Consider the following 26399-nt stretch of genomic DNA (forward strand, 5'->3'; position numbering starts at 1 on the left):
AGTGCTGCTGGCAAGCTTTAATTGATATCCGAACGTTTCCATTTCTATCGCCATTTTCCGATGGATCGGTGGGTAATGTAGATCAAATCAGGGGAAAACTGAAGAGCAGCAGCATCCGACTCGACTCGGCACGGAGCATGTAATCATACGATTTTGGCAACGGTTGGGCCGTGTAGAAATTTGTTTTCGACCAACGGAACGCCCATTCCGTCCGCCAGTCAGTGTGGTGGCTGACTCACCTGTAGTATCGTTCAGATGGCAGTGGTAATTTCCGATGTGTTTGTTATGTTATTGCGAACCGCAGATCGCCAGAGTCGGAACTGTCGATTGGGGCATGTTAACGCTGTATTGGAATATTGTTTAGATATTTGTTAATATTAACAGTTTCTTGAGTTTTTGTTCCAGAAAACCTTGTCTAAAATATCTAACTGTTCTTCGGACGGTAAGAGTCTATTTTTGCCATTTTTAGTTTTCTCGATAAGCTTGTTATTCGAGAATGATAAATATAATTATTGAAGGCATCAGATTCAGATCAATCGATGAAAAAGGATCTGAAAACATTGGTTTAATAATATTAAAGTGCACAAATGATTAAACTTGATTCCCCTAACTCTATGTAAAAAAATACATTCAAGAAGCGTAACATCTAAGTCTTATCCTAGTCAATAAAACTGAATTTGATTTGGCACCTAGCATACGCTGTTAATAAAGCAACAATTTCACTTTTAGCGTGCAGTAAACTTTTCAGGAAAACTTGAGGCCTCAAACCAAGGTTAGCTCATTGATCTAAGATAACAAAGGGGTACTTTTTAGTACGGTTTATTTTTAGTACAGGATACCTTCTAACACTGCAATTACAAGATTTAAAATGTTACAAAAGTCGCAAGCACATTGCAGGTATCTTCGTAAAAGTTGTTGTCGAGTCATAGGGACTTGGTGTCTTCGATAAAGTTACTTATATAATGGGTAATAATGCTGAAGAGTTATGTTATGTTAATGACGTTGGTTAAACATTTTGTTTACAAGCATTCGACTAGAAAAATACGATTTGTTTCCCTATCAGTTGCCTCACCTAGTGACTAGAAAGGCTGTGAGAATCAGGCCCTGTATATCTCCGTAACAATGGGAGCTACATATATTCTGTCTTTGATGAAATTAATCATAATGCAGAAAGAAAAGTGTTATATGTGCAGTATGGGTGGACTGTTATCTTCCATTTTTTTTTTTTTTTTTTCGTCTCATATTGGGAAAGTTTCCAAATCTCAAGGAATATGGATTGTTTTGTGCTTTGCATCCCCAGTTCTAAAATGGAGTCTAACACAGTTCTTTTTAAGCGTCATTCACGCGGATCTTCTAAATAAATACGTATTTTGCGTGGAATATTGAATTTTTGCAATTTGTATGCGATAGTATTCCTCTCTAATAGAAATACTGTTGACTTTTCACCAATACGCCCTCAAATAGTCCCTTCTATATCAAGTTCCTATTTGTACGGCCAGCTACAGAAATTTTTTGGAACGATTGGAAAATAAGTCACGACCGAAAGCATAGCTCTCATGGCTGACGCACACTTGTCCTTCCCAAATCAGAAAGAGACTTTTATTTGTTTATCCATCATCCATCTCGGCAGCAGGGTGGAATTTTCGGCGCCACATTGGCCATCGTTCAACGTGTGCTTTCGTACTCTTATTTTTTCATCAAAGGAATTTCATAAACCGAAAAAAAGATTGTGCAAAAACTCACAAATTAGCTCGCCCGTTGGTTCCTCCCATGGAGAGCATCAGCATTCAGTCGGTGTTGTAAGACACCTGTTTTCATGATTAAAAATAAAATGTCTTCAGTGTCTTGAATATGCTTCGCGCTCTTTCGCCCCAACTGGAAAATGGAAAGCGAATAAATGTGTCAAGCCACACTCGGGACACATGTTTTTTTCTTCTCTCTAGCGCTCTAGAATAGAGGCAGCGTATTTTTCATCGATGCGTCAGAGCAGCACCGATTGCCATAAATCCTAGCCGGACACATACGATGGGTTCTTCCCCTTGCCATCACCACAAAAGACAAGATCCCTTCGCCGTGGGTTAATCAGTAGCGGATCTATCGTCTCTCTCTCTCTCTCTCTCTCTCTCTCTCTCTCTCTTTCGGCCGATTGCAACATCTGCCCTGTCGCGAGAATGTTGTCATGTCCGGCGGTGAAAAGTTAGGAGAAATTGTTTTGTTTTCATTTCAAGCAGTCCTAATAATAAGTCATAATACCTATAATTAATGACTCCGTGCAAGAGAGCGAGGGCGACAGAAAATATACCTTCAAATCATCGATTTTTATTGAGAACGAGTCGGCTTGTTCATGTGAGTGAATGTGACTGTTCCTTTTTTCTTCTCTACTTAATCTCCGAACGGAAGTGGAACTTATTCTATTCGTTGGCACTTTGTTGGTGATTCGAGCTGAATGTGGGCGTGAAGGATCACATGATATAATTCCCGCAAATGCTTGGATACAACGGTTCTTTCAAACCGATGAGTCAGCTGTAATCAGATTCATATTCGTGATATTCCAGGAGGAAAAAATCCATTCATAAATGCACAAAAAATCACGATTTTATAGAGTTCTGCGAAAATTGTGGCCAGGTGTCTGATATTATGAGTATAATAAAGATCGGACTCATGAAGCTATTTGTGTTTCCACAAAATTATTAAATCTGTTTGATTTTCTGCACAGTTTTTTTAGAACAACGAAATACAAACTTTTATCCCTGATATGACTCTGTTATAATAAAAATGTTATATTGAGAAAATCATTCATAATATTCATGATTCATGAAAATTTCGATTTCTCAATATACTGCATACAAAAAGCTGGCATGTCTTCAACAAAGTTGTTTCAAATGACATTCTCAACAACTTTGCCGAAGACATCATATCTCTATTTTGAGTTTTTAAAAAGCACACTTAAATTGTTTGGCGTATAGTGCTATTCATCATAGAGCGAATAATTTCTTTATTAAGAATGCAAGTTTCCTGAAGCTAAGTAACACTTTCCTGAATATGTTTGTTTTTTATGAATATAGTTCTTAATTTAGATATCCACCAATGTTATAGAAACAATATCAACTTATATAGCGGAAAATTTAAAGATGGAGGTTAGTGAAGACCGAGCAGCAGATCCCGGTGGGATTTTTGGTCGTATGCTGTCAGGGAAGGGGTAAATGGAAAAGCGTCAATTTTTAATGTTAAGAGCGGCTAAAAAAAGCGTCTGTCCACGAGCGGGCTGCTATAATGCGGTGTCTCGTCAGCTATATCCAAGATGGCAGCCCCATCACGAGGCTAGGTATTGCAGTCCTGGTATGGCGGCAAATAACCCCGAAAACTGCGGCAATTAATACAGAAAGGGACAATCGGCAAATAACATAGCTATGTACAACAGAATCTTCTTGAAAAGTCGGTACTTGAAATGTTGGAACCTGCGAAAGTCACCCTGCTTACTCGGGAGCTGAAAAAGAGCAGGAAGAGATCGCAGCCTGTCAGAAAGTTCGACGGCGCGCTGATCGTAATAATGTTCATGAGTTTGTTGTCGAATTTTGTAAACGACTCTTTTAAAAAAAAACGAATGAATTACAATTATTTTTTAAGGACCTGCGCTTTACTAACATGGTGTTTGTTCATTCTGATCTTAACGAGATAAAAAGTAAGAAGGAATTAGTTGATTCTAAAGTTTCCCAAACATTAAATCCGCTGGTATGATTCTGCAAGGTTTTAATCAGTCCTTGATTAAGCAGCCCTTTCAGCTTTCTGTGCGCATCCTGTCAGGCTAATAAAACTAGGACAAAATCGATTTCGCTCGCATTTTATGGCAGAAGTCCAACATGAGCAAATCCCTGGCAGAATACTTATAGGAACCATGCACAAAACTCTGGTGTGAGTGAGTCTAATACGATTCGCTCTTAGAAATGAATCAGTTTGTCCTTCTCTAGTCAGGAGCTTAAGAAGTTATATATGCTGGTTCTAGAAGCTCTTGGTGATTATCTCGAAATGCAGTTTAATCTTAAATCTTAACTGTTCGACCGATCTTCAGTTTTTTTTAAATTGTTCATACTGACAATTTCGCGTACTAGAACGGTTCATTTTTCATGCAAAAATTCTCAGTTCATTGAACGCCTCGAAAATCGGTTTTTTGTCAACATGGTTTTTTTAGAACCCGAACCGTTCAAGTTGTATGTTACTGTTTCAATTGTCTTAATATACTTTTTTTATTTTAAGCTATATACACATACATGAGAATTTTATTGTTCTAAAGAACTTTGCTGAAGATCTAACAAATGTAAGAGCTGTCATTAATATTAGAACACCTTGTTTTAACAGGCTTTATTTAGTAAATAACCTAATATATTTCGAAATCTTAAATATAACGCTTATGTCTTCAACAAAGTTGTTTGAAATATTATTCTCAACAACTTTGCTGAAGACAGCAAACCAATCAATATTTTTTGAAGAATTGCCTCTCCATAATTATTTCTAGGGGGCAGACCCGTGCGCAAGGAGGGGGGGGGGGGTTGGGGATTCAAAACACCAGTTGTTGTCCCAGTTTGTTGAACCAGGTTGACACAAGACTCAGCCAAGCGGAACTCGGAAAAAACCTTCAACATTTCAGGGTTTCTATACCTTCCTTATATAAGTAACGCCAAAATTATTTTTTTAAAAAAGATGCATTGTATTATGTTATAAAACTTTCTCGACGATACTAAGCCTCAAAAGTTGACAGTTTCGATACCATGTGATAATTAAAAAAAAATATGAGTCGCTTTTTTCTAGATAATTCAGTCTGAGTTTCACACCATAAGAATCACGATATTTAATTTTACGAATCAGAACATGTAAAATCCTATATTCAGACAGACATCGCTACGTATTTTACGTCAAATGTAATTGTCGCTTTTTCTAAGAGTATACAATGTTGATATAATTTTCAAATCCTACTATTCCTTGCTGAAGGATCATAACAAACGCAAAGGTAAATCAAGGTCATAAAAGGATTTTTCTAACTCAATCCTTTTCCCATTATGTATTCATCCTAATAAAGACGCATTGCTGGTAACTAAGATTGTTGTGATTCGGCTCGAGAATCTTATGAAATGATTTTGTTTATTTGTTGTACCGTCACCAACAGACCCCTTGGCCCCAATGGTGGTTACTTAAACTAATTACATTTCAGAATACGCATTATTTTGGTTTTTTATCGAATTCTTTGTCAGCCTGACTCATACGTACGGTATACACCAGCAATGCTGCATCTCAATATCTGGTGTGCAACCACCGTTTGGGCCTACGAACGGCGAAATCCTACCAGCACACAATGACTAACGTTTCGCTTGTCCAACGAAAGATTGAGTAACAATTCGGTATCTGGCTATTTTTTGTGCAATCATCGTGGCGAAATCCTACCAGTTGCAACAGTAGCAGGATCTGTTAATTTTGCCTCTGTCGTCTTCGATAGAGCAGCTTTGATTTTCACTGTTAAATGTTTGGTGCTTTTTATGTTTTCGAGTGACTTTGGTATAGCCGTACTCTTTTTTCTTTATTACTTCCATTTCTATGTTAGGCATTGGTTTGGGGATACCGTGAATAATATTAAAGTTCAGCTGAAAAAGCTTGGAAAAGTGGCCAACAGCAGTTTTGTCTCACACCGTTAGAAAAATCTTCATGAAAATCAATCAACAATACTCTACCAATGCCACAAATAATTTTCATGAAGATTTTTCCAACGGCGTGAGAAAAAACTTCGTTTTCCTAGATGGCCGCCTATTGAGGCGTTCTCAGTTGAATCTTACCCTCGCGAAAATGGGATGGGTGCGGTAATCAGCCCAGTTTGAAACAGGAATTCTACAATTTGACTTATGAAACCAAACTAAAGGCGCCAAAATAAATTAATATAACGTTATGACACGAGAAATGTAATTCTTCTAATATAAATCTTCTATCGCAAGATTACGCTTAGATCAAATTTTCACGCTTGTGTAAAAATAAAGATCTCAATCCATAGTCAGGCATTTTTTCGACCATAGAGATCACACGTAGCATAGGAAGAAACATAAAAAATGATTTGTGTAAAATAATCTACCAATTCATCCCATTTCCCGTGAAGATAATATTGTGACACCCTATTATCTGCCCAAAGCGCCATACCTAATCTCATTCACAGCTAATATTTTCGACACAACGACCGGCTATTCCATACAGACAAAAACAACTAATTCATGACACTCCATCCCTAGTTCTGCCATAGGCAAGTCACACCGTAACAAAACTGTACAAGTTTAGAATATGTCCACTCACATATCACCCACAACCCACAACGGCTGCATAAGTGTTTGGAATTGGATTTGCATGAAGCTAAAAATATCACCCCTTGCAGCAATCCCAGGCACTACGCGACTAACGACCGTCCGCCTCCACCAGACACGCCATGTGCGCACCTCCACCATCCACTAGATTAATATTTTCGGCGCTTCCATTTGGCTGCCGGTTGCCCGGTTTTCCACCGATCGCCGATTGCACCGCTGGAGAATTATGACGGTGTACGATTGAGAGCACGCTAACATACGCACACTTGTGCAGATTCGGTGACGAATCGGCACTTTCGATATCTTGCGTCACATTAAAACAGAAAGTTGGTATCAACAGTTGCGAAAATATTTTTAAAATTTGGAAAACAAGCGCTCCTACTACAACAGAAAAAATCACGTAACGATATAAAACTGTCATCGAAGTGATTCGGCCAGTTACGCCGGGACACAAGCGTGTGACCTTATGTCCTTCCCCGCTTATTGTGCCTTGGGGAGGGGGTTGTCACCGGACACTGTAAAGAAAAACGGTGCTTCTAATTTACGAACGCACAACTGGTCCAGTTCAATATCGGCATTTTGAACTTTGACGTTGTTTCACGTGCTGTTGACTCCCGGCAACAAGAGTGTTGGAAACTAGCTGTACACACAATGACAAAATCGGACGGTAAAAATATCTCATTTTTTATATCGCACCGCAAATTCCTCACCCGAGACATTCGTTGCCGAGATTGATCAGCAGCACGGAGCCACTTTGCTGAGTCCATTGCGGCAACGCGAGAGCACACCCGGGCATCACAATCCATGGAAATAAATGTTTCGTGAGTGGACATGTGTTCTTGTCGCTTCCAATAAACAATATTCCACAGGGGGGCAAAAATAGATTTTTCTTTCTCTCTTTCGAGTGACATCTCTAGTTTCGGTTCGTAGACTTCGGCTTGGAGGTGGGATTTCCGATTTCAGACATGGAACGAAATCAACGGATTTATTTGATTGGTGAGGCGTTTTATATTTGCTGAGGGAAAATATCACTGGAATGGTAGTTAAACAATGTTTCTATGAAAACAGAATAGAAAACGACAGTATGAAATGAAGGAAGCCACTTGTAGGCGTTGATAATCAAGTGTTCCGTGACAGATATTCTGTCTACATTCTGCTAGAAACGAGTGCAGATTACCTGACTTATGAATTCCCAAAAATGGAAACGAATTAGACATTAAACTGCAAACTGGCAATTTTCTTATGAGTATGAATTATGAGTGTTTTGTTTTGAAAAGTAAGTTTTATGAATCCTCCAGTATACAACAACGATACATGTTGAAATTGGGGATTTAAATCTTGCCGTAAAGTTACAAATAACTAAGTGTGACATACGAACTCTTCTCACAATTTCCTCCACTCTATTGAACCCATAAATAATAACCTGCCGCTATCCCACAAGCGTCGTCCCCGGCATTCAAACCTGTAGTGCTAACAACGGATTAAAGCATACACATTGTTGGTTGATTTCTTGCCTTGCCAATCGTCCCTACTGTCACACAAATCGTAGCTGGCACGCGTACACTTGGCGGCAAGATCTCCATCACTAAGTACTGTCCTCGTCCGCATGATGCTCCGTACATTACTGTACGGTTTTAAATCACATTCTTCATTTCATCTATGGTCGGCGCTGTAATGGGCGGTGAAAGAATTTTCATTAGATTTAATTATTCACCGATTCGAATGAGGAGAGCGGAAGGGTCTTTCGCTGCGGACCGTGAGGAATCCGTTGATTATTCTCTCTTTGGCAGCTCAAGGTCGCCATCGTTGCTAGCACGTCTTCGAGCTTAAGTTTACCCGTTCGAACAACCACTAATCGGCGGCTGTCATCCATGTCAGTTGTTGGGAAAAGTGTGGCATCTTGTGGACTATCATGTTTCTTCAAACGGTTTGAAACGTGCCAACTTAGACGGGAATTTTAGCATAAATTTACGGATACACGTGAAAGAGATAGTTTTCTACGAGTTGCACATGTCGTTCGAACGGGTTTTCGAGCAGTTGCAAAACATCAGAGTATTGACAGGTTTGCCTATTGGGAGAGATGTCATCTGGGATGTTCATTTGTCCTATATTTTGATGTTTGCTGTTCTAACCAAAAACTGAGTTTTACGTCATTTCTTTTATCGCAGTTACGGTTCCAGAGATACAGATTAAGGAGTGCTGGAAACTTTCCTTACTAACCGATACCCCCATGTTATACACAAAAAATGTTTATGTTTATGTCATATGAGTGCCGTACTACCTTTGTTTTGTTGAGTCCAAGACAGGAGTGCAGCAGCCAGAAAAAGTACTAATATGGAGTATACCACATCGTGCAAAAAAAATTCAGGGGTTGATTGATACTCAATCACAATTGCGAAATTAACATCAAAATACCTTATTTGACAAGCAATTTGAACCTGCGGTAAAATAACAACAAGCTCCCTCAATGGTGAAATTCACAAAACGAAATGCCTCAATGCACATCCTATACCATTTTTAAAGAAGTATCATAAAAATCACAAGTTTGGCCGGCTTTATTCTTATAGAAAAATCAATTTATAAATTGTTTTATCATACTAGTTCTAAGGAACGCAGCAAGGGTATCGAGTTAGGGGCATTTCACTAATTTAAGACCGACTGAAATGAAATAATGCGGCAATTATCTTATAAGGGTCTTTCACCTCGTGCTCCTCCTTCTTTTTTTCGGTCATCGACTAGAACTTTTATCTGGTCCACTCGCCCGCCAAGTACGAAATGATCAGCTAATGAAACCACTCAGCAAATCAAATAATCTGCGACATACGCAATACACTTGACAGGACAGGAATCAGAGCGTTGCTTTCGAAAGTTTTCATAAAATCATATTATCCGTTACTCCAATCGTACATATTTTGGCCCCCATAACGAAAATATTGGTTTCGACCTTATATGCATCTTCTTTGTATTTGTATTTGAGATAATAGCCATATATACCTCATAACAGGTTAATGAAATTGAGCTTCTGTTCCTTCGCTGGTGGTACTGGCTATCAGTTTGGAGATAGAAGGTGCAGTCTTTGCAGTTTCAGAAATTCGTTGCTAGCTAAACAAAACCTAGTGGTTAGGCAATCGTTTGTGATTTGTATAATGTTGTTGAAGGTTGGTTGCTGGATTCGATTAATCTGGACTAGCTTTTTCTGTGCTAGGTTTTCCGTTTGATTTCTGATCTGACACGTGGGGATCTGGTCTTGATAAGTACATACCGTGATTTGTGAGCTATTAGAACCGCGTATTTGAAATTGTAGGTTCAGATAAAAAGGAGTGTTCTAATGCCATTCTCACAACATCAGCACAACGTTGGCAATGTTTAGGAAGCGATTTGGACAAGTTACAAACCTAACGGATTCCGATTGAGTTTAACAAAATTGGGCGGTGACAACGCGTAGCCGTACCTCGTGTTGCAAGTTGTTAGGCACACCAAAGCTTCTTTCCACGGTTAAACTATTGAACGTGATTTTTTATAGAAATTCGTATATGATGTAACTGTATAAAGGAAATCCGTGAGCTTAAGGTGTAATATATATCGCGGTTGACCATAAGAGGCTTATTTAATAAGCTAGTCGTTGTATGTTTGAGCCCTACATTTGCAGCACTGTCAGTGTCAGCAGGATCATAGCACTAGCTCTACAACTGATGGGATCACTGGGAATCAGAAGAGCGAAATCCGTTTAAATCAAAATAGCATAGCATAGCATAGCAAAAACGATCGCACTCATTATGGGTGACTGATGCAGTGAGATCTTTTTGTGCAATAGTATAGTTCACAGTACACCTGGCCTTACGATCGCTAGAGGGAAGGTAATGTTAGTTGAAAACCTACTTAAGAAGATAAGGGGAACAAAAATGTCAAAGACAACGGCTAACGGCTTCACTTCTCCACTATGATTAATTTTCTTTAACTTTGCCGAAATCTGTCTAAATTAGAGATGGGCAAAATGATCGACTCTTGATCGAATCAGTGATTAATTTGGGAAGAATAAAGAAATATCCTTTTGACTTTAATTTTGAGTAGATTTTTTAATTTCATGTACACAAATAAGTGCTCACTTGTTCGTCGTGCGCTTTTTAATTGTTATGTGATTAATGAGCACAGTAAGCTGCCCAGCTAACTCACTCCATTTGCTACTATCTTATTAGAATGATAATGATCTGAACTCAGGAATATTGACAGACCCGAGTTAATTTGGGAAAGGAACGAATTTTAATTCATGATCGCCACACTCAATGGAAGTTTTCAATTGATTGCCTTGTTCTTTATTAATCCAGTGCAGCGCATTCATTCAGTTATTTTCGGTTGCAATACAACTTCAGTTGTAAACTGAATTTTATCGTGCACCAAAATAGATTACTTATAATAGATTACTTTTACAAAAATATTCCGTTCTAAAAATTGTGATTGTACATTCTACAAATTCGCCAACCTTAAATTGTAATATTTTTTCATGCTTTTGTCCTACCGTGTTCGTAAGTGAAACGCTTGGAAGAACCACTCGTTCTCGCAGTGGAGGATAAATCGAACGAGTCAATCGTTCTTCCAAGGATAATCGACAAGAATAATGAAGCAGAGCGTACCAAGGGTCCTCCTTAGTAGCTTCCGCGATCGTTCACGGTGTGTACGTTTCCCGTATATTCCGGCGATATTTCGCAACCGTTACTAGGAGGAAGCCAACAAATGGGCATCGCTCTCTTCCCTAGCTAAAATATTTTAAAATTTCGTTCCGTTTCTTTATGTACTATGTACGATAGTATGTAGGCGCATGTTGGCCGCCCTGTAAAAAAGGGTCAGACGGGTAGGTATACTGAACACAAGTAGTAGGCAAATCGCTACATACAACTATTATTATTTTTTATATTACAATATATGAGAAACACATCATTAGATGGATCAAGTTAAGTGCCGTTAGTCCGCATTAAATTGGAACCATTGTTGAGTTATGCTTCCAAAAATCAATATTTTATCTCACAGGGGTCATTTTATTGATGCTGCGATGTTTTTTCGCAATGGTAGGACTAGTGGTTAAACGAGAAATAATAAATAAGAAGATCAGAGTTAATGTATGCCACGTGTAATTTCAGAACTTTGCAGGAAAATGCCGAAAAACAATATATTGAGCTGTTATGAAGAAGAGTAACTTTTAAGACGAAGAATATTAGGACTCGTATAAGCAAGATTCCAGTGCTAAACTACCTGCTGATAGGCGAAATATGTACTACAAAGAAGCGGTTTGGACATCCTTCTTTCCTGAGACCAAGTTATAAAATGTATGTGACATAAGTCGCTATCTACTAGAAGCTATCATTAGCAGAAATCAAGGCAAAACAAAATCTGCCTGTGTATAGCTGTTGGATTCGTTAGGTTTTGAGTGTTGATCTTAATGTATCTTTTACACAAATGACCCTATTCTACGATTTCTTCCCCGCCCCAAGAATGCCAGTTTCGCTTTCGCTGAAAAGTACCAGTTGTGGGACGAATGATCAAACGTGTATTTAGTAACGAGGTGAAATTTACCCTCAACGATGGATTTAGCAGATGCTGGTACGACAAAAACCAAAGAGACTAGCGAAATTTATGTGGAGGAACGCTGTATTTATTAGGCTGAAAAATTGAGACTTATTCCAATATCTCGGGTTATTGTTTGGCGGAATAACTGAACCAACAAACAGTGGCCAGAGGTCGGGTCCGTAATCTATACAATCCGGTGCAGACAAAGCTCGATGGGTGTGCCTTGATCGACAATGAGTCCTATGCAACGAAGTTGATTCCAAATAAATCCTGGGCTTAAATTCCACAATTGCGTAAATAGCGACAGGCTTCCTAGCAGATTGAAGTTTATTTTCACGATTTGGTAAGGAATCTGTTCCTTTGGAAAAAAAAACCCAGCGTTTTTTTGTAATTGATAAGACTTGGAATCCGGATGTACTCAGCAGGAAGCGCCTTAACATACGAATTTTACTCTTAATTAAGTCCTGTGATGGTCCAGTTACAGCTGTCATTACAAAAGGGGATGTAATACAATGGTACATGACAATGGAGACAAGTTCATCCCAAAAAACTGAATATTATACAGCGGAAATCGAGAATGAGCAGTGGAGACATTTGTCGGTTGTATAGATTTGAAGTTTCCGAAACGAACCCACTACACTGTAAGTTCGCGATTTGATTCAAAGTGGTTCAAAATAAATAACAGTACTTACCGGTCACCACACCTCCTGTCTGCGGTAGATTCAATCGATCGAGCCGAAAGTCTCGGAAGTTGGCTGAGCTAGTGGTATTGATGGAATTGGAAGTTGTGCTAGCCGCTGCAGTAGCTGAGGTACTAGTTACGCTACTATTGCTACTGGTACTCTTAGCTACGTGACTGCTGACGGCGTCCGAGTGTACACTGTTTACGTGGTTCCCGTTGCTGAGGCCGTTTTCGTACTTGCCGTTAACTAGTCGTTCCCGAATCTGCAAGTAAGTCAACGCTATATATAGGCTACCAGCTCTGGTTCGAACATGTATCGTTAGGACTTACCAGGAACTCCTCGCAGGCTTTCTGTTGGTGGAATTGTTTGGATTTGGACACGGAGGATACCTGTTCGACGTAGGACTCCTGGTGTTGGTAGATCTGCTGGTTCTCCGAAACGGTAGCCGATGAAGTCTTGGTCGTACTACTGGTACTGCTGGTGACCTGTTCTTCAACGCTTTCAACGGCCTGGAATGGAAAAAAGTAGAAGTTTGTGATAAAACTTGAGCTGCCATTTCTTGTCGGTTTTCGGTTGAAATACAAAAATTATCCTGGAATCGCGAGAATAGAGGAAATTGATTATGAAATAGTCATTCAGTTCATATTGTTGCATGATTTTTCATGGATCTTTTGCCTAAATTGTGGTAATTACGCTTGCGATTGAATACCGGCCGGGAAATAGGTTTCCCGGGTTATTTAAATCAAATTAACTCAATACCGACTTTTCATCACGTCGTTAACAAGTTTTCGAACTGTCTGTTTTTCTGCGTTTCCCAGCTAGGGCGGATACAAGCGATCGTCCGTCGAGAGTGGAACCTTGCTAAACCCTTGTTGAACAGACGGTTGACATGCGACAGGATGAAACGAAGCAAGATATCAACATCAAATGGTGCACCACTACACCATCGCCACTATCCGTCATCCGTCGGATGCCGTGTGGCGATGCACGCTGAGCTAGTGCTGTGCTGGGCCGCCGCAACTGTTTACCATACCTTGCTAAATGAGATGTGTCGAAAACAGGTGTCGTGTATGTGTATGGCATTTGCACGTCGCGGGCCTCCGCGAATTTTGAAATATTCGGACCAAACGGAAATTGCGTCTGGAAATTGCTTGCATCCGCAGCAGGCAACAAACTTGTACATGGAAAAACGCCCGAAAGTAGACGATTACCGCCGCACGTTGTTGCTGATTGACGCGTGTCGGTAACCGATGTCAGCAGCGGTCGTAGGCAACCGCAAAGAACAGAACATCCCTAGGGATGGCGTAGACACAAACGGTCACAAGATTAGCTCCATTAATAAACTGACAGCCGGTCAGAGAAATGGGTCTATTTTTAGACAGGTTTGAAACGTCGACTGGCGGTCGCTTTGGTGGGTTCAACGAAGCATCGCAAGTGAAAGAGGTAGACTGTGAAATGTTCCCTACTGCCATCATGCTAGTCGAATGGAAGTGAGTTAATCTGCTAATTAATAAACTAATTGTCACGTACGCTTTGCACTGCATTGCATCAATCCTGCCGGCGCATGCCGCCACCGCAGCAGAACGCGTGTCGCTGCATTGTTCTTGGTAAATACCGTTACCGACAGGACAGCTTCCCTGATGACAGTGTTTATGTGAACACGTTGTTGGTCTGGTTCATTAAAGAATTAGTGGCACGTGTAAAGGAATGTGTTTGCGCCGTCAGTTCGTGGATGATTTGCGATGACACAGATCGTAGAACGCGGTTTGGTTCTGGTAGAGATGGATAGAAGTTTGATTGATTGTTGGCGCTGTTTTTTACGAGAATTTGAGCAGGTTAGTCGAGGATGGTAGCAGTTCCTCTTTTGAAATTTCAGTATGCATCTTCAACAAATGCGAAGGTCTTTACAAGCCGAACAAAATTAGATTTATTAGGGCATAATATTAAGACGTGACGTGGTATGAATTATAAACTTAAAAGAACACCCGCTCAAGCTGCAGCTGGGGATTGTATTTCCTAGTTTCAAACTTTTCAGTTTTATATTTTGTAAATATCAAAATTATGAATCTAAAACGGGACCACACCAGAACGTGTCCTTAGGTCGTTACTTGACTCGAAATTATTTTCTTCAATCTACCGAACCTGAGTGTATGTGCTGAATACTCTTTATATATTCAAGACACAGTTCTAAACTTGTTTCAAATGAAGCAACAAAGAGAACGGCAGCGTACACCAGAGTTAAAGTTCGAAATAATATTGTTCGTAATAATAAATCAAAATCTTCTGCTGGGGATGTGATTGTTTCCGTTTCAATTCCTCTTTTAAACTGCTATATTAAATACCACGTTGCCGAATATACCTTTGGAATTTGATTATATAAAATACTAATGCTTGCAAACATGTGATAACAATGAAAACCAATATCTTGATCAGATGGCATTACTTTTGTGTTGACTACCAAGAATCGTAATAGATTAGTTTCGCAACTTTTCGAAACAAACTGAAACTGCTCTAACATAACCTACCAGAGCCAACTGCATATTGTACCCTCCGGACATTATAGTCATGATGTTGCTCGTTTGGCATAAGAGTAACAACTGATTCAAACGGACGCGGCACCTCTATAGATATATTTATAGCTTTTCGTATTTGATTGAGCCACTTAGGTGCTTCCTATTGACGGCTCTGCATGAACAATCTGCCTCAGGAATGGTAATATTCCATTTTTCGTAAAATTTTCAAGGTTACCGATGTTCAATGGACTACTTTTAATGCACAGATGTTAAATTATTGCCAATATTCAAATTATGCGTTTCTGAATCGGCTGGTGTACAAATGATTAAAGTTGTAAGCGTACACACCTTTCACAGTTTAGTTACATAGGAGATATTTTAGACTTTAGACTGACATCTAGCCCCAGATATGGGTGTAAAACATTTTTAATGTCAAAAACAAGATTTTAAGATGTTGCCCACAAAAAACGACCTGTGATTTCGAACGGATTGACGATTGAGATTTGGCACCTTGAACAAAGTTGTTTGCAAAAATAGGTCCTCCAACATTGTCGAAGATAGGAGCTGATTAAATTTAGTTAGAAAAAATTATACAGTAATTTGAATATACACGAAATGGGGAAAAACAAAAAAGTTATCAAATTGACACAAACACGTGGATAAGAAATGTTGTTTAAAAGTTTTATACAATAATAAGCTTTAATTGTGTTCACGGAAACAAATCCTTTATCGTTTTCATGCATAAAAAATCATGAAACCAAAAATTTTGTCATCCTTAGAAATCATGATTATGGTTCATCATTTCATAATGAAAAAGACGAAGATCATGAACTATAATAAGCACTGCCATGATTACTGATCACGGTCGCTACTTGTGTAACACATACCGGCAATGTTTGTCATGTGAGAGCCTGGTTGCCGCTATTTAGGGGTATTTATTCAACTGTTTTCCTTCAGGACATCATATTGAATGAGTCAAATTGAACAAATGCAGTCCGGGTCTTTGCGTGACGAATAAAAAAATTTAAAGTCACACTAATAAAAAAAACTCTGAGTCTTTCGCAATGAACAAAGAACTTTAAAATCACGTAAATAAAGCAAGTTTGAGTCCATTAACTATAATTGGTTTCTAGGCCCAAACCAAAGTGCATGATCGAAACTGGCCATTGGCGTTTATTCGAGGCTAAGTAGATTTGGACACAGTTGTTATACTATGACGATCAATATTATAATCCTGTTTTAAAGCAGCTCACAAGCTAATATGTTTTGAACATAGGCAAATTATCGTGAATTTTTAGCACTAATTTACGGAAAAAGTTATCTAAAAATTACGAAAGTTCTCCTCATGGTGTTTTGTGTTATTTAGAAGTGGAAATTTTCTCGCATGCCGATTAAGAAATAGATAAGCCATAAGTTCCCGAACCAGTCAGCGGAGTAAAAATAGCAACAGTACTTAGGTTATCTCTATCCTATGCTGGTGGTGCAGAAGCTAAAGCATTGATCTCCTTCAAAAGGCCCTTCATTTAGGAAATATTACCAGTACGATCAGCACTACACCGCAGTTGTCCAATTGCGCTTTAGAAATCGGTTGCGAAAGCTGACAATGACGATTGTTTATAATGGCCAATTTCCCAATTACCTTGAAAATCAAGCGAGTATTGCTTTTTTGTGTGCAGACTATTTAATAAGCACATTAGGATCTCAATAGTGACAGGTTTGTTTAAACACGAAGAACTATTCTAAAATGTTCGAACAGCAGTTTTTCGTTGCATCATGCATTATTTATCATACGATGCTTCAACATTGCAGCTCCATCATTTTCAACATAGCGATTTTAAACTCTTCACTAGGGTTCTAACACGGTTTTTGAGCAAAAATCCTGGTGAATGAATAAGTGTCGATTTGAAATTAAGGCTTTTGCACGAAAACTTTGCCAATTTAATAATAGTAATTGTGAGAGGTTAATTAATTTTTAGTAAATAAATTATTGGATTGATAAATTATTTACAATTTCATAAAATAATTTGACAATTTTTAGAATCGTCATTAAAACGCCTGAAATTATACTCGTCGACGAAAAAAGAGTAACGCTCATACTGCGTTACGGACAAATAGTTCATGATATGATGCACAGAAATCATGGTGTATTTTCATAGCATGAAAAAACACCATATTCCGAAAATCATGAGTCAGTTTTCTCATTTCGAAGAACGGATTTGTTCCCGTGTACCCATAAAAATTGCTTGGTGTCTTCATCAAACTATAAACTTCTCAGCCGATTAAAAAAAAGGATTCAACGCATAATCGGCAGCCATAAAAATGCCTATCTCCATTTGAGGAGAGACAGATTTTCATGCACCGAACCGAAAATCTTGAACAGAAACAATTGTGATTGTAGTCGAATGCTGCTAGTTAACTATGTCGGATGTCCGAAGACTGCATATCAAGTAGGGGAGAGTAGGCGATTATTAGGATGCTGCCGCCACCGTGGCCTGGAAACTTCACTTAGTTTGTGCTGTTTCGTGCTGTAACGGGGTTCAATTGAGACGAATATCTCCCACACGGAGAATATTTTCTTTAGCTAACACTATAGCCCTCGGCAGCGCCCCTAAACCATTCAGAAGAATTGAATTTAGAAATTTTATACCAATCATGTCAGAATCACACTCTTGTACCGCATATGAGCCTGAGCACAGAGTCAGCAGCATCAAACGATCTTCGCATCCCACAGCATTCAATGATCTTCACCCATCAACACCGACGCTAACATCACAGTTTCTTTTTAGAATCACAATAATCATATTAAAGAACGATTTGAAAATTTGCCGTTCGAACGTGATTTCGTTTAATATCATTAAATTGAAATGAACAGCCCGAAGTGTAGTCACGACACTCCGGTTATGTCACAAACATTACCCACCCCATTTTTTTTTTAATCTAACTTGGAGGAGATACGTCCAAACAGCGATTGAACCAAACCCTCAGATTAACGGCCATTTGCTCAAACTAATATAGGTACTACCAAATAACCGCTGGACCCCAAACGAGTAGACATCGATAATATATTGAATTAGTAGAAGGAGGAAATAATGCTAAATCTTGTAAATCGATAGTGGGACTGCATCCTTTTAAAAATTATAATTTGGCGCATTATTCTTGTATTATTAAACTCAAATATTATGTGCAAACATCAATGCCCTTCAATTTGCATGTATAGCAGAGAAACAAGATCAACGTTGTCCCACACTAAGATCACAGTCATGTCCTTTCATAACCGTGAAATACGAAAACACTTGCCTCAACGAAAATTATTACTCACGAAATTGAAGGGTAATGGAGCATTTCGCTGCGCTTCGTAGCGTTCCAAAAGCGAACATAGAAAGGGGGGGGGGGGGGGGCACTGGACGCCGAAGTAATTAGGTCAAGGTCAACTGTCAATGACATCCCGAAATCGTTCGTAGCCAACTGGTTGAAGTGGGAAAATTTCCCGAAATATTCCTAGATCACAAATTAGAAAATAAACGACCGCCACAAAGATTTACGGTCGATGATAAAAATTCTTTCGCACGCGCGCGATCCTTCTTTGAGAACGCCGTATCTGAGTGGTGAAGAGGAGGACAAGGGATCTATCGCTTTTAGTGGGACTATACTCGCAACGACTTTGTGTCGCTTTTCCACTTGGCATCGGCCGATACTGCAGACGAAGTTTTAATTAGTATTTTTCCTGCTGACCGAGTTCGGCCAGGTCGGATGCAATTGGAGCGCAAACGTTTGGTTTCCTATGAACGAAAAACATTCACAGCTTAGACTATTATTCTTTGCGTAGTACAACCAAGGCGGTTTTGTGGATTTTTTGAACGGTACCCGCCCATTCAAAATCGCACTGCATTCGGGAACGCATGAAATTGGTGGCCTCATTCCGTGTTGACGTTATTAATGAGTCTTTTTCAAATAATTTTCTGAAATACATTTGAGCTGCGTATTCGTTGTTTGGGGAATATTGTATGCGGTTTGTTTGAGCAAAGCAAAGCTCTGATTGTTGACAACTTTTGCCTAATCTGCACTGTCATTTATCTTTCGCACGGACGGTGATGGTCGACTGCTAATTGCAACTGTGATTTGATGTCCGATCTAATGGACTAATTTGGAAGTTGACGCGACCTCAAGCTTGACTCGACGTTTCAATTTTTTAGTTGCTATTTTTATGCAAATCCCGGTCTACAGTTTGGTTATTTTTTAACTTTTGTACATCATTCGATATGACTAAAAATGCTTAGGAGACCGAAGACATACGATTCGATCTTGGCATGTGATAATTACTTGTGCTTAAAAATGAACCGACTTTTTGTTCGTTAGAATGAAAATAGCCGAAAAACTACACTCTGAACTGAACTCGCTTAGAGAAATGACAAAGTGCTAGTTAGGTAAAACTCGACAACGAAGCCAACTACAACTAGGTAATCGAATTTATCAAATTAATGAACAGTGAATTTCCTGTTCGCAAAAAAAATGTTTCTGTGCTTGCAACAACAGGTCCGTCTGCGAACGATGTCAAAACGGGCAAAACTCGGCAACGACAGTACGAAGGATCCTCGCTTTATTCTGAGAAGTTATTAAAGGCACTAGATGTTGCGCTCAGTTGGACGCGCGAAATCAACGCGGGTGGAACGAACGGTCCGAGCAAGATTCACCTCCTGTCCGATACATATGTATGTGTGAACGCGAATAGATTTTTTTAAGTAAACCCCTGATGCTTACCGCGAATAATTAGTTCGCTAAGTCGTGAATGTTTTTTCCTGGATGGATTGGCTTGGTTGTTCAGCGAGACGGTAGAAGATTTTTCGAGATGTACGATCGAGGACGTGTGTTTATGAGTTGTGCATTTTGCCACAATAAACGAGGGTCGACTCGATCTAGTAAGTGGTAAACAACATATTTGATCTCGATTTTCGGATCGCTTGAATCCGAAATTTTGGCCAAATATTTGTGCACATTTTACTGCTAAGCTACCGTGATAAATGAAAAACAATTCAAGTCGATGAACAGTTACGACACGAACATATTTCAACTTAGACATGGTTTATTTAGTTTAATTGAAAACCTGATCTACCACGCGCCCCCACTGGTATTTGCTTTGACGTACACACAAATACAATTTTTTGCGTCATGCTTTGAAATTTCTACCGCTAATTAAGTCTATCGAATACGAATCTAATAGCCCATGATAATGAAACTGGCAGCCAAATCGATACAACACCTGGTCGAACTGGCTACTAATTGATTTGGTCGATCTCCAAACCACCGCGGTGGGACCGTGATTTATTGACGAACATTCCCCTAATGTGCCTCTCAGCGCACGATGAATAACCAATAGCTTGTTCCGTCTTTCAAATAATTCGACCCTTAATACTAACACGACGAATGGTTTTCTAATCCGATTAAACCCCATTGGTGTCGAGATGTTGCGGATCATGGATGCATTTGTTTCTGTACTCTTTTTACTGCGCGTTTCAAAAACATTATTCCACCCACCCTCGTTTTCATCTACCTCTGATGTGGAAAAATCTCCCGCATCATTGAAACTAAGCAAATTGAAAACCGCGCAGAGTGGCCAATTTTCCGCAGAATATTTGTGTCCCCGAGCGTGTACGTTTGGCAGCATTCTCAAAAATGTTTTATACTCACGGCAAGGCAAGGCTCGTGCTCAAAAAACATGTCAACGACGTACAAACGATCTCGGCCATTCGCATTAGCTGGACCGAACGGAATTTGGTTCTTGTTGGCGGAATGAATTTTTTTCGTGTGCGGTTTTTCATGCCGTTAGTGCTAACCGCTTTCATTTCGGGAGACTTCAATCAGCACACTCGTTCGTTTTTTTCTTAATGGTGTTTATAAGACGAGTAACGTTTACGACGACGAACAGCAAACCGTCAGTAAGTGATTGTGATGAATTCCGGGTTCGTTCGTAAATCATGTCAGGTCAGGTGCTGCGTTGTAGGTCCAGTACCTGTTGGGTAGTGATTCTAGGCAATATATGTTCCTTCACGTTTACGCTTTGAATTCCAAACAGATGTTTATTACCTCCGGTAATAAATCAGTACTTGCTGATGTTGTGGAGGATGATAGTTTATTATGTCTCCCAGTTTCACATTCAGTACTGTTGAAGTAGCTAACATTTGATGAGTATTTTAAAGAAATTCTAAAATTAATCATTTCTTTTCAGATTAAACATTTGAAAGGGGCAAATAGCAAACAGAGATTGCCTGAGCTGCAACAATCACTTTTTTGGAAAGAAACAGAAAACACTTCAGCTGGATTTCACATCTATCCCGAAAATGGATGGAAAATTTTCTAGAGTATTAGAAATAAAATTTAAAAAGAAATACTTTTAAACCTGCTGCTGACCGTCACAGGGTGTCCTGTGAAGCCAAAGTTTGACAATATTGGTATGTTAGCAAGTTCAAATTCGCTATTTTTTTCAGATTAGGCATGTAAGTATACTCAACTAAATATATATGCCCATAATTCGAGAAATTCCAAACAATTGCTTTTTTAAATGGGAATAACTAACATCGTTTTTTTTTTAATTTTACAGGGACAAGGGGGGGGGGGGAGAATTACCGTCAAGCTAACCAGGGCGTATTAAGAGGTTTGTGACGAAATGCTACGGTGGGGGAGGGGGGTGTTAAAAATCACTTAAAAATGCTACGTCATTTATGGATCGTCCCTAATATTAAAACTCACGTCGTTTTTGTATAGAAACCAATTTTGTCGAGCTGTTTTATAAATATATTTTGCAAAATTTACCTACATTGGATTATTTGTTGGAGGTTGCTTGGTAAAATTTGTGATACTTTTGCTTCTGGTCATTCATTCGCTTTATAACTCAAGAATCCTCTTAAATCTATTGCTATGGCCGAACAGAAAGATACGATTAGCTGTTACTCTGCAAATTGTGACCTCTTCAAATTTGTGTAAAAATATCCAACAAACTGCCCCAAATCCTTAATGAGAAAAGATAGGAGAACTTTTTTGTATCTCAGCTTCTATAAACATTTTCTACTGTTAATAGATTAAGTACTCTAAAAATAATGAAACATTTCTCAAGATGTAAAATTGCCATATTAGTTGTTTCGTCCTTGGCAGGGTTTTTATGATTTCGTCCTTCATGAAAGCTCGTTTTGGCATTTTTTGCTGGAATAGGGCCTGTAAGTATACCCAACTAGATATTTACGCCCATGATTCGAGAAATTTTGGTAAATAATTTCACTTAACAATGTGTTGAAACATACCATCTAATATTGAAACTCACGTTGTAATTGAATAGAAACCAAATTTATCTAGCTATTTTATAAATATATTTAACACAATTTTCCAATCTACATTGGATCATTTGTTAAGAGTTGTTTGGTAAATTCTTGATATTTTTGCTTCTGGTCATTCATTCGTTTTATGGCTCAAGCATAGGGGGATTGATAAGGCTCATATTGTCGAATAGAAAAATAAGATTAGCTGCTACTACATGCAACTCTGCAAATTGTAAAGGCTTGAAGTTTGTTTAGAAATATCCAACCTAAATCCATAAAACGAAGGGATAAAAGTTGAAGAACATTAATAAAATTAAATATCAGTCTATTCTCAACCACCAAAGGCATCAGTCACAATACCAGTGTGCTCTCTGCTGCTACCCAAGCCAGCGCAAACAGTTGCTTTTTTCTTGTGTGCATTGTCTTGAGAACAAAGGGAACCGTTACTATTATTCTTGTGTGATCTATCAAAATGAATGAGCCTCATCAACAAAATGTGATTCTTCGGGCTAACACGGTGGCCATTGACTTCCGGTCGTTCCGCATAAGACCAAGTATTGGTGAGGTAGAACAATTGCTGAAGGTGAAAATGCAGCTTCGGTTTTCGGAAGTCAGCTTCATCCAGTTGGAGCACGTCAGACACGCGGTGCTGATAACGTTCAACAAATTCGCCCAGGCGAAAAGATTCATTTCGCAAAACAACTTGAAACACGTGCTGGATTGTGACACTGCTAAAATCAAGATCCCTGTGTATATGGATAACGGCAACGTGGAAGTCAAATTACATGATTTGGCACCACATACTTGAAAGGTGGCTATTAAAAGATTCATGTCGTATTTCGGAGAAGTGGAATCCATTATGGAGGACACGTGGAGGAACTACTTTCCAGGTATTGCAAATGGTGTTTTTGTGGTGAGAATGCGGGTAGATCAACCCATTCCCTCCTACCTTACCCTGCAGTACAAAACAGAAGGGGGTGATACCATTATACAGCGAACTCTATGTACATACCAAGGACAAACTAACACGTGCCAGTTCTGTGGACAAACGGCACATTATGGACAACCCTGCCCAGAAACCGCTAAGAAAAGCTCATCTACAGAAAAAATGCCAACACTCATTCTCCAATATCATTCCCTGAGCCACAAACGGTTGCCAAATTTGTGGCTGCTGTTCAAGCAATAATGACAACTGCGAAAGCCGCGTCAAGTACCACAAACTCAACAGCTAATACCATCAATGAGGGAGCTACTGGCAATGAGGAAGGGTTCACGCTCGTGACCCGGAAAGGGAAAAAGATAGGAACAACACCTGATCGCGAACATCAAGGCAGTAACCCCGCTGATGACCCGGACATGTGCGACGACGATAGAGATATGATGGACCCCCATGATACAGTTGACGTGGATGCAAATATTTCACCGACACGAAAATGAATCTCCGCGCGCAATGGCAAGTCGCGCGCACTGGATCGGATGGACTCTTAGAGTAGTATTAATGGTTTATTATTTTTATTTTTTACATCATGTAAATATATAAAAGACCCACGGCTCCGTGAAGCTAACGCTTTGAGCCGTGCAAAATAAACGAATTTAAAAAAAATATAAAAGATATTGTAAAAAACTCGATATCGAATTAAATTTCTCCACATAACTTTTCTTTTGAGATAAATTTGGCATCTTCGACAGTTTCCCGTAATACTCTCGTCTACAAACTTTACATAAGCAACTGAGAGTTCGAGTATTAAAATATACTTCTTTTTTATCTCAGCTTCAATTAGAATTTCCTACTGTAATATAGTAAGTACTCCAAAAATGACGAAACAGTTGTCAAGACGTAAAACATTAGTTGTTTCGCCACAAATATCAATGTTAGGGTTTTTATAATTTTGTCCTGCAGGAAAACCTCGTTTTAATATTTTTTGCTGGAATCGATTCCATTTTTTTAACGCGAGTAAATCTTTACGTTCTTAGCACCACTCCAATGGTTAACTACGTGGGCTAGACATGTTTTAAAATTATTAATTCCGTGTACTATTGTCATGCTGTTTGGTCGGATCAGCTTATACCAGTAAGTTTTTTTCCAAATATATATTTCAATCTTTCCAATTGGACAATGGATTTCGCGTGCAATTTAAAGTATAAAAGCTAGAGCTTGCGTGTCTTCAGCAAATTTGTCTAAAATGTGCTTCTTTACAACTTCATCAAAGACGGCCAAGCTCTATCTCGAGCCGAATTTTAATTATTGCTAAAATTAGAACCACTCAAGCTTTTGTTTAATCAAAAAGATGCACTTTGCAATGTACAACAACTTTTATTGTAATGTAAAATCAATTAATTTTAGCAAAAAGGTTAACTTCCTTCTAAATTCACTTTCTGGACCACTGTGCAATAAATTGTCCCTAGGAACATTATTCATCAAGACCGAAATAAATGTTTAAAATTCTAGAAAAACATGCTTAAGGTTATGCGAACCTTCACACAGACTACAAATTTGTTTTCGACTAGATTTCTTATTATACTGGTGCCGATTTCAATCTAATGTAGCGAGTCTCAAAATACCGATCATAAATCCATCTAATTGCAGTGCACCACGAAAGTTGACAAAGCTAATAATAATTAACACAGATTTTGAAAACAGCTTCGAACACGACAAACGTAATGGGATCTGTCAGAATTATTTTCAAGCTCCGTAATTCTTATATATTAGACCGTAATATTTTCGTTTTCGTACACTTGTTCTTTCAAGTCGGTGTTTAAAAATTAATAGAATTTTAATTTGAGAGTTACATAATATTCAAATAGCTTCTGTGATAGCGAGATATCCCCTATATTTTCAGTGTCACCATCAAGCAAGAGAAGTTTAAAATATTGCTTCCCACGCAGGCGGCTTGTTTGTTTCGTTAAGCTGAGTTATTGAATAAAACTGAGAATCTCGGAACGTGTGAATCAGTTTTGAAACGCAAGTGTGCTCGTATGTTAAAAAAGACGTTATTTTAAATATATTAGGCGAGCGCCTGGTGTTTAGTTAGTCTAACTAGATATGGATGGTTGGTTTCTCCAAAATGCAATGACTACCAATGTGGCGTGCACTTTCACTTTCAAGTGTTTTCGACCAATTAGTGTTTGCGGAACGTGACAAATGAGGGCTAATCGCATGGTTCTTTGCTTCTAGAAAGTAAACATATTTTGTCCAGTTCAGCTTCTGTTGGGCACATACAGACACATTTTACACATATCCAATCTTAACAAAGTTTTGCAAATGGTTCTAGTTCTCTCTAACCTCTGCTCGTTGCCACGCCGGGTATCGTTGATTTATTCCAAAAAATTGTTCACAGATTTTCACTTTTCACTCACGCAAACGGAATATGTCTCCTTAATACAAAACGGAAGGAATCTATCTGAAACTGAGGTGAACTTCAGTGTCAACCAATTTGCGACCAGTCGGCCCGAAACAGACTATCGAAATGTGTATCTAGCGCGAGTATCCGGACAGGATTGGAACGGAGAGCCCCCGTGATGGCGCGAATCTCTGCCGGGTTTAGCTGCTGCGCGCAGGTCATCGGCTTCCGGCTCACATGCGCAAACATACGCGGGTCCCCCCGTATAATAGAAGTGGCAGAAGTAAGCCGTCAGATTTGGCCAGATTGTTTCTTTCTTCTTCGTCGCAGTGTTGGGGCTGCTGCGGTCGTCTTATGACACGCTGACGGATTTCATTGGCTTTGTTGTTGTGCGAGTGTTCTTCTGGTTTTCTTCAAAGTCCTATAGGTGATGAAAATTGGACGATAGCCGGTGATGACTTTGGGAAAACAATTGTTCAATTGTCATTGAAAAATACTCATTTTATTCGTTTCGAGTTAGATATTAATAGACTATGCTTTGCATGAAAATATAATTTGAAGAAGCGAACTTTTTAGAATTCTATCCTAGAGTGGCACTTATAAACGGCGCGTAAAAACATTGGAATTGGAGGCCACGAATGTCAATTTTCAAGACCAT

The 26399-nt window shown here is 39.0% G+C and overlaps 1 protein-coding gene across 6 annotated transcripts in view; it reads right to left on the reverse strand.

The window, feature by feature from the left end:
• Window positions 1–26399, reverse strand: part of LOC131676743 (filamin-A) — a 131988-nt gene that overhangs the window by 39095 nt on the left and 66494 nt on the right. For all 6 annotated transcript variants that reach the window (XM_058956020.1, XM_058956021.1, XM_058956024.1 and 3 more), the window contains 2 exons: window positions 12910–13089; window positions 12590–12842 (listed from right to left, as the gene is read on the reverse strand). In XM_058956020.1, coding sequence (XP_058812003.1) covers window positions 12590–12842; window positions 12910–13089 — 433 coding nt within the window. The remainder of the gene's footprint in view (window positions 1–12589; window positions 12843–12909; window positions 13090–26399) is intronic.

This window comes from Topomyia yanbarensis, chromosome 1, assembly GCF_030247195.1.
Source record: "Topomyia yanbarensis strain Yona2022 chromosome 1, ASM3024719v1, whole genome shotgun sequence".
Classification (NCBI taxonomy): domain Eukaryota; kingdom Metazoa; phylum Arthropoda; class Insecta; order Diptera; family Culicidae; genus Topomyia; species Topomyia yanbarensis.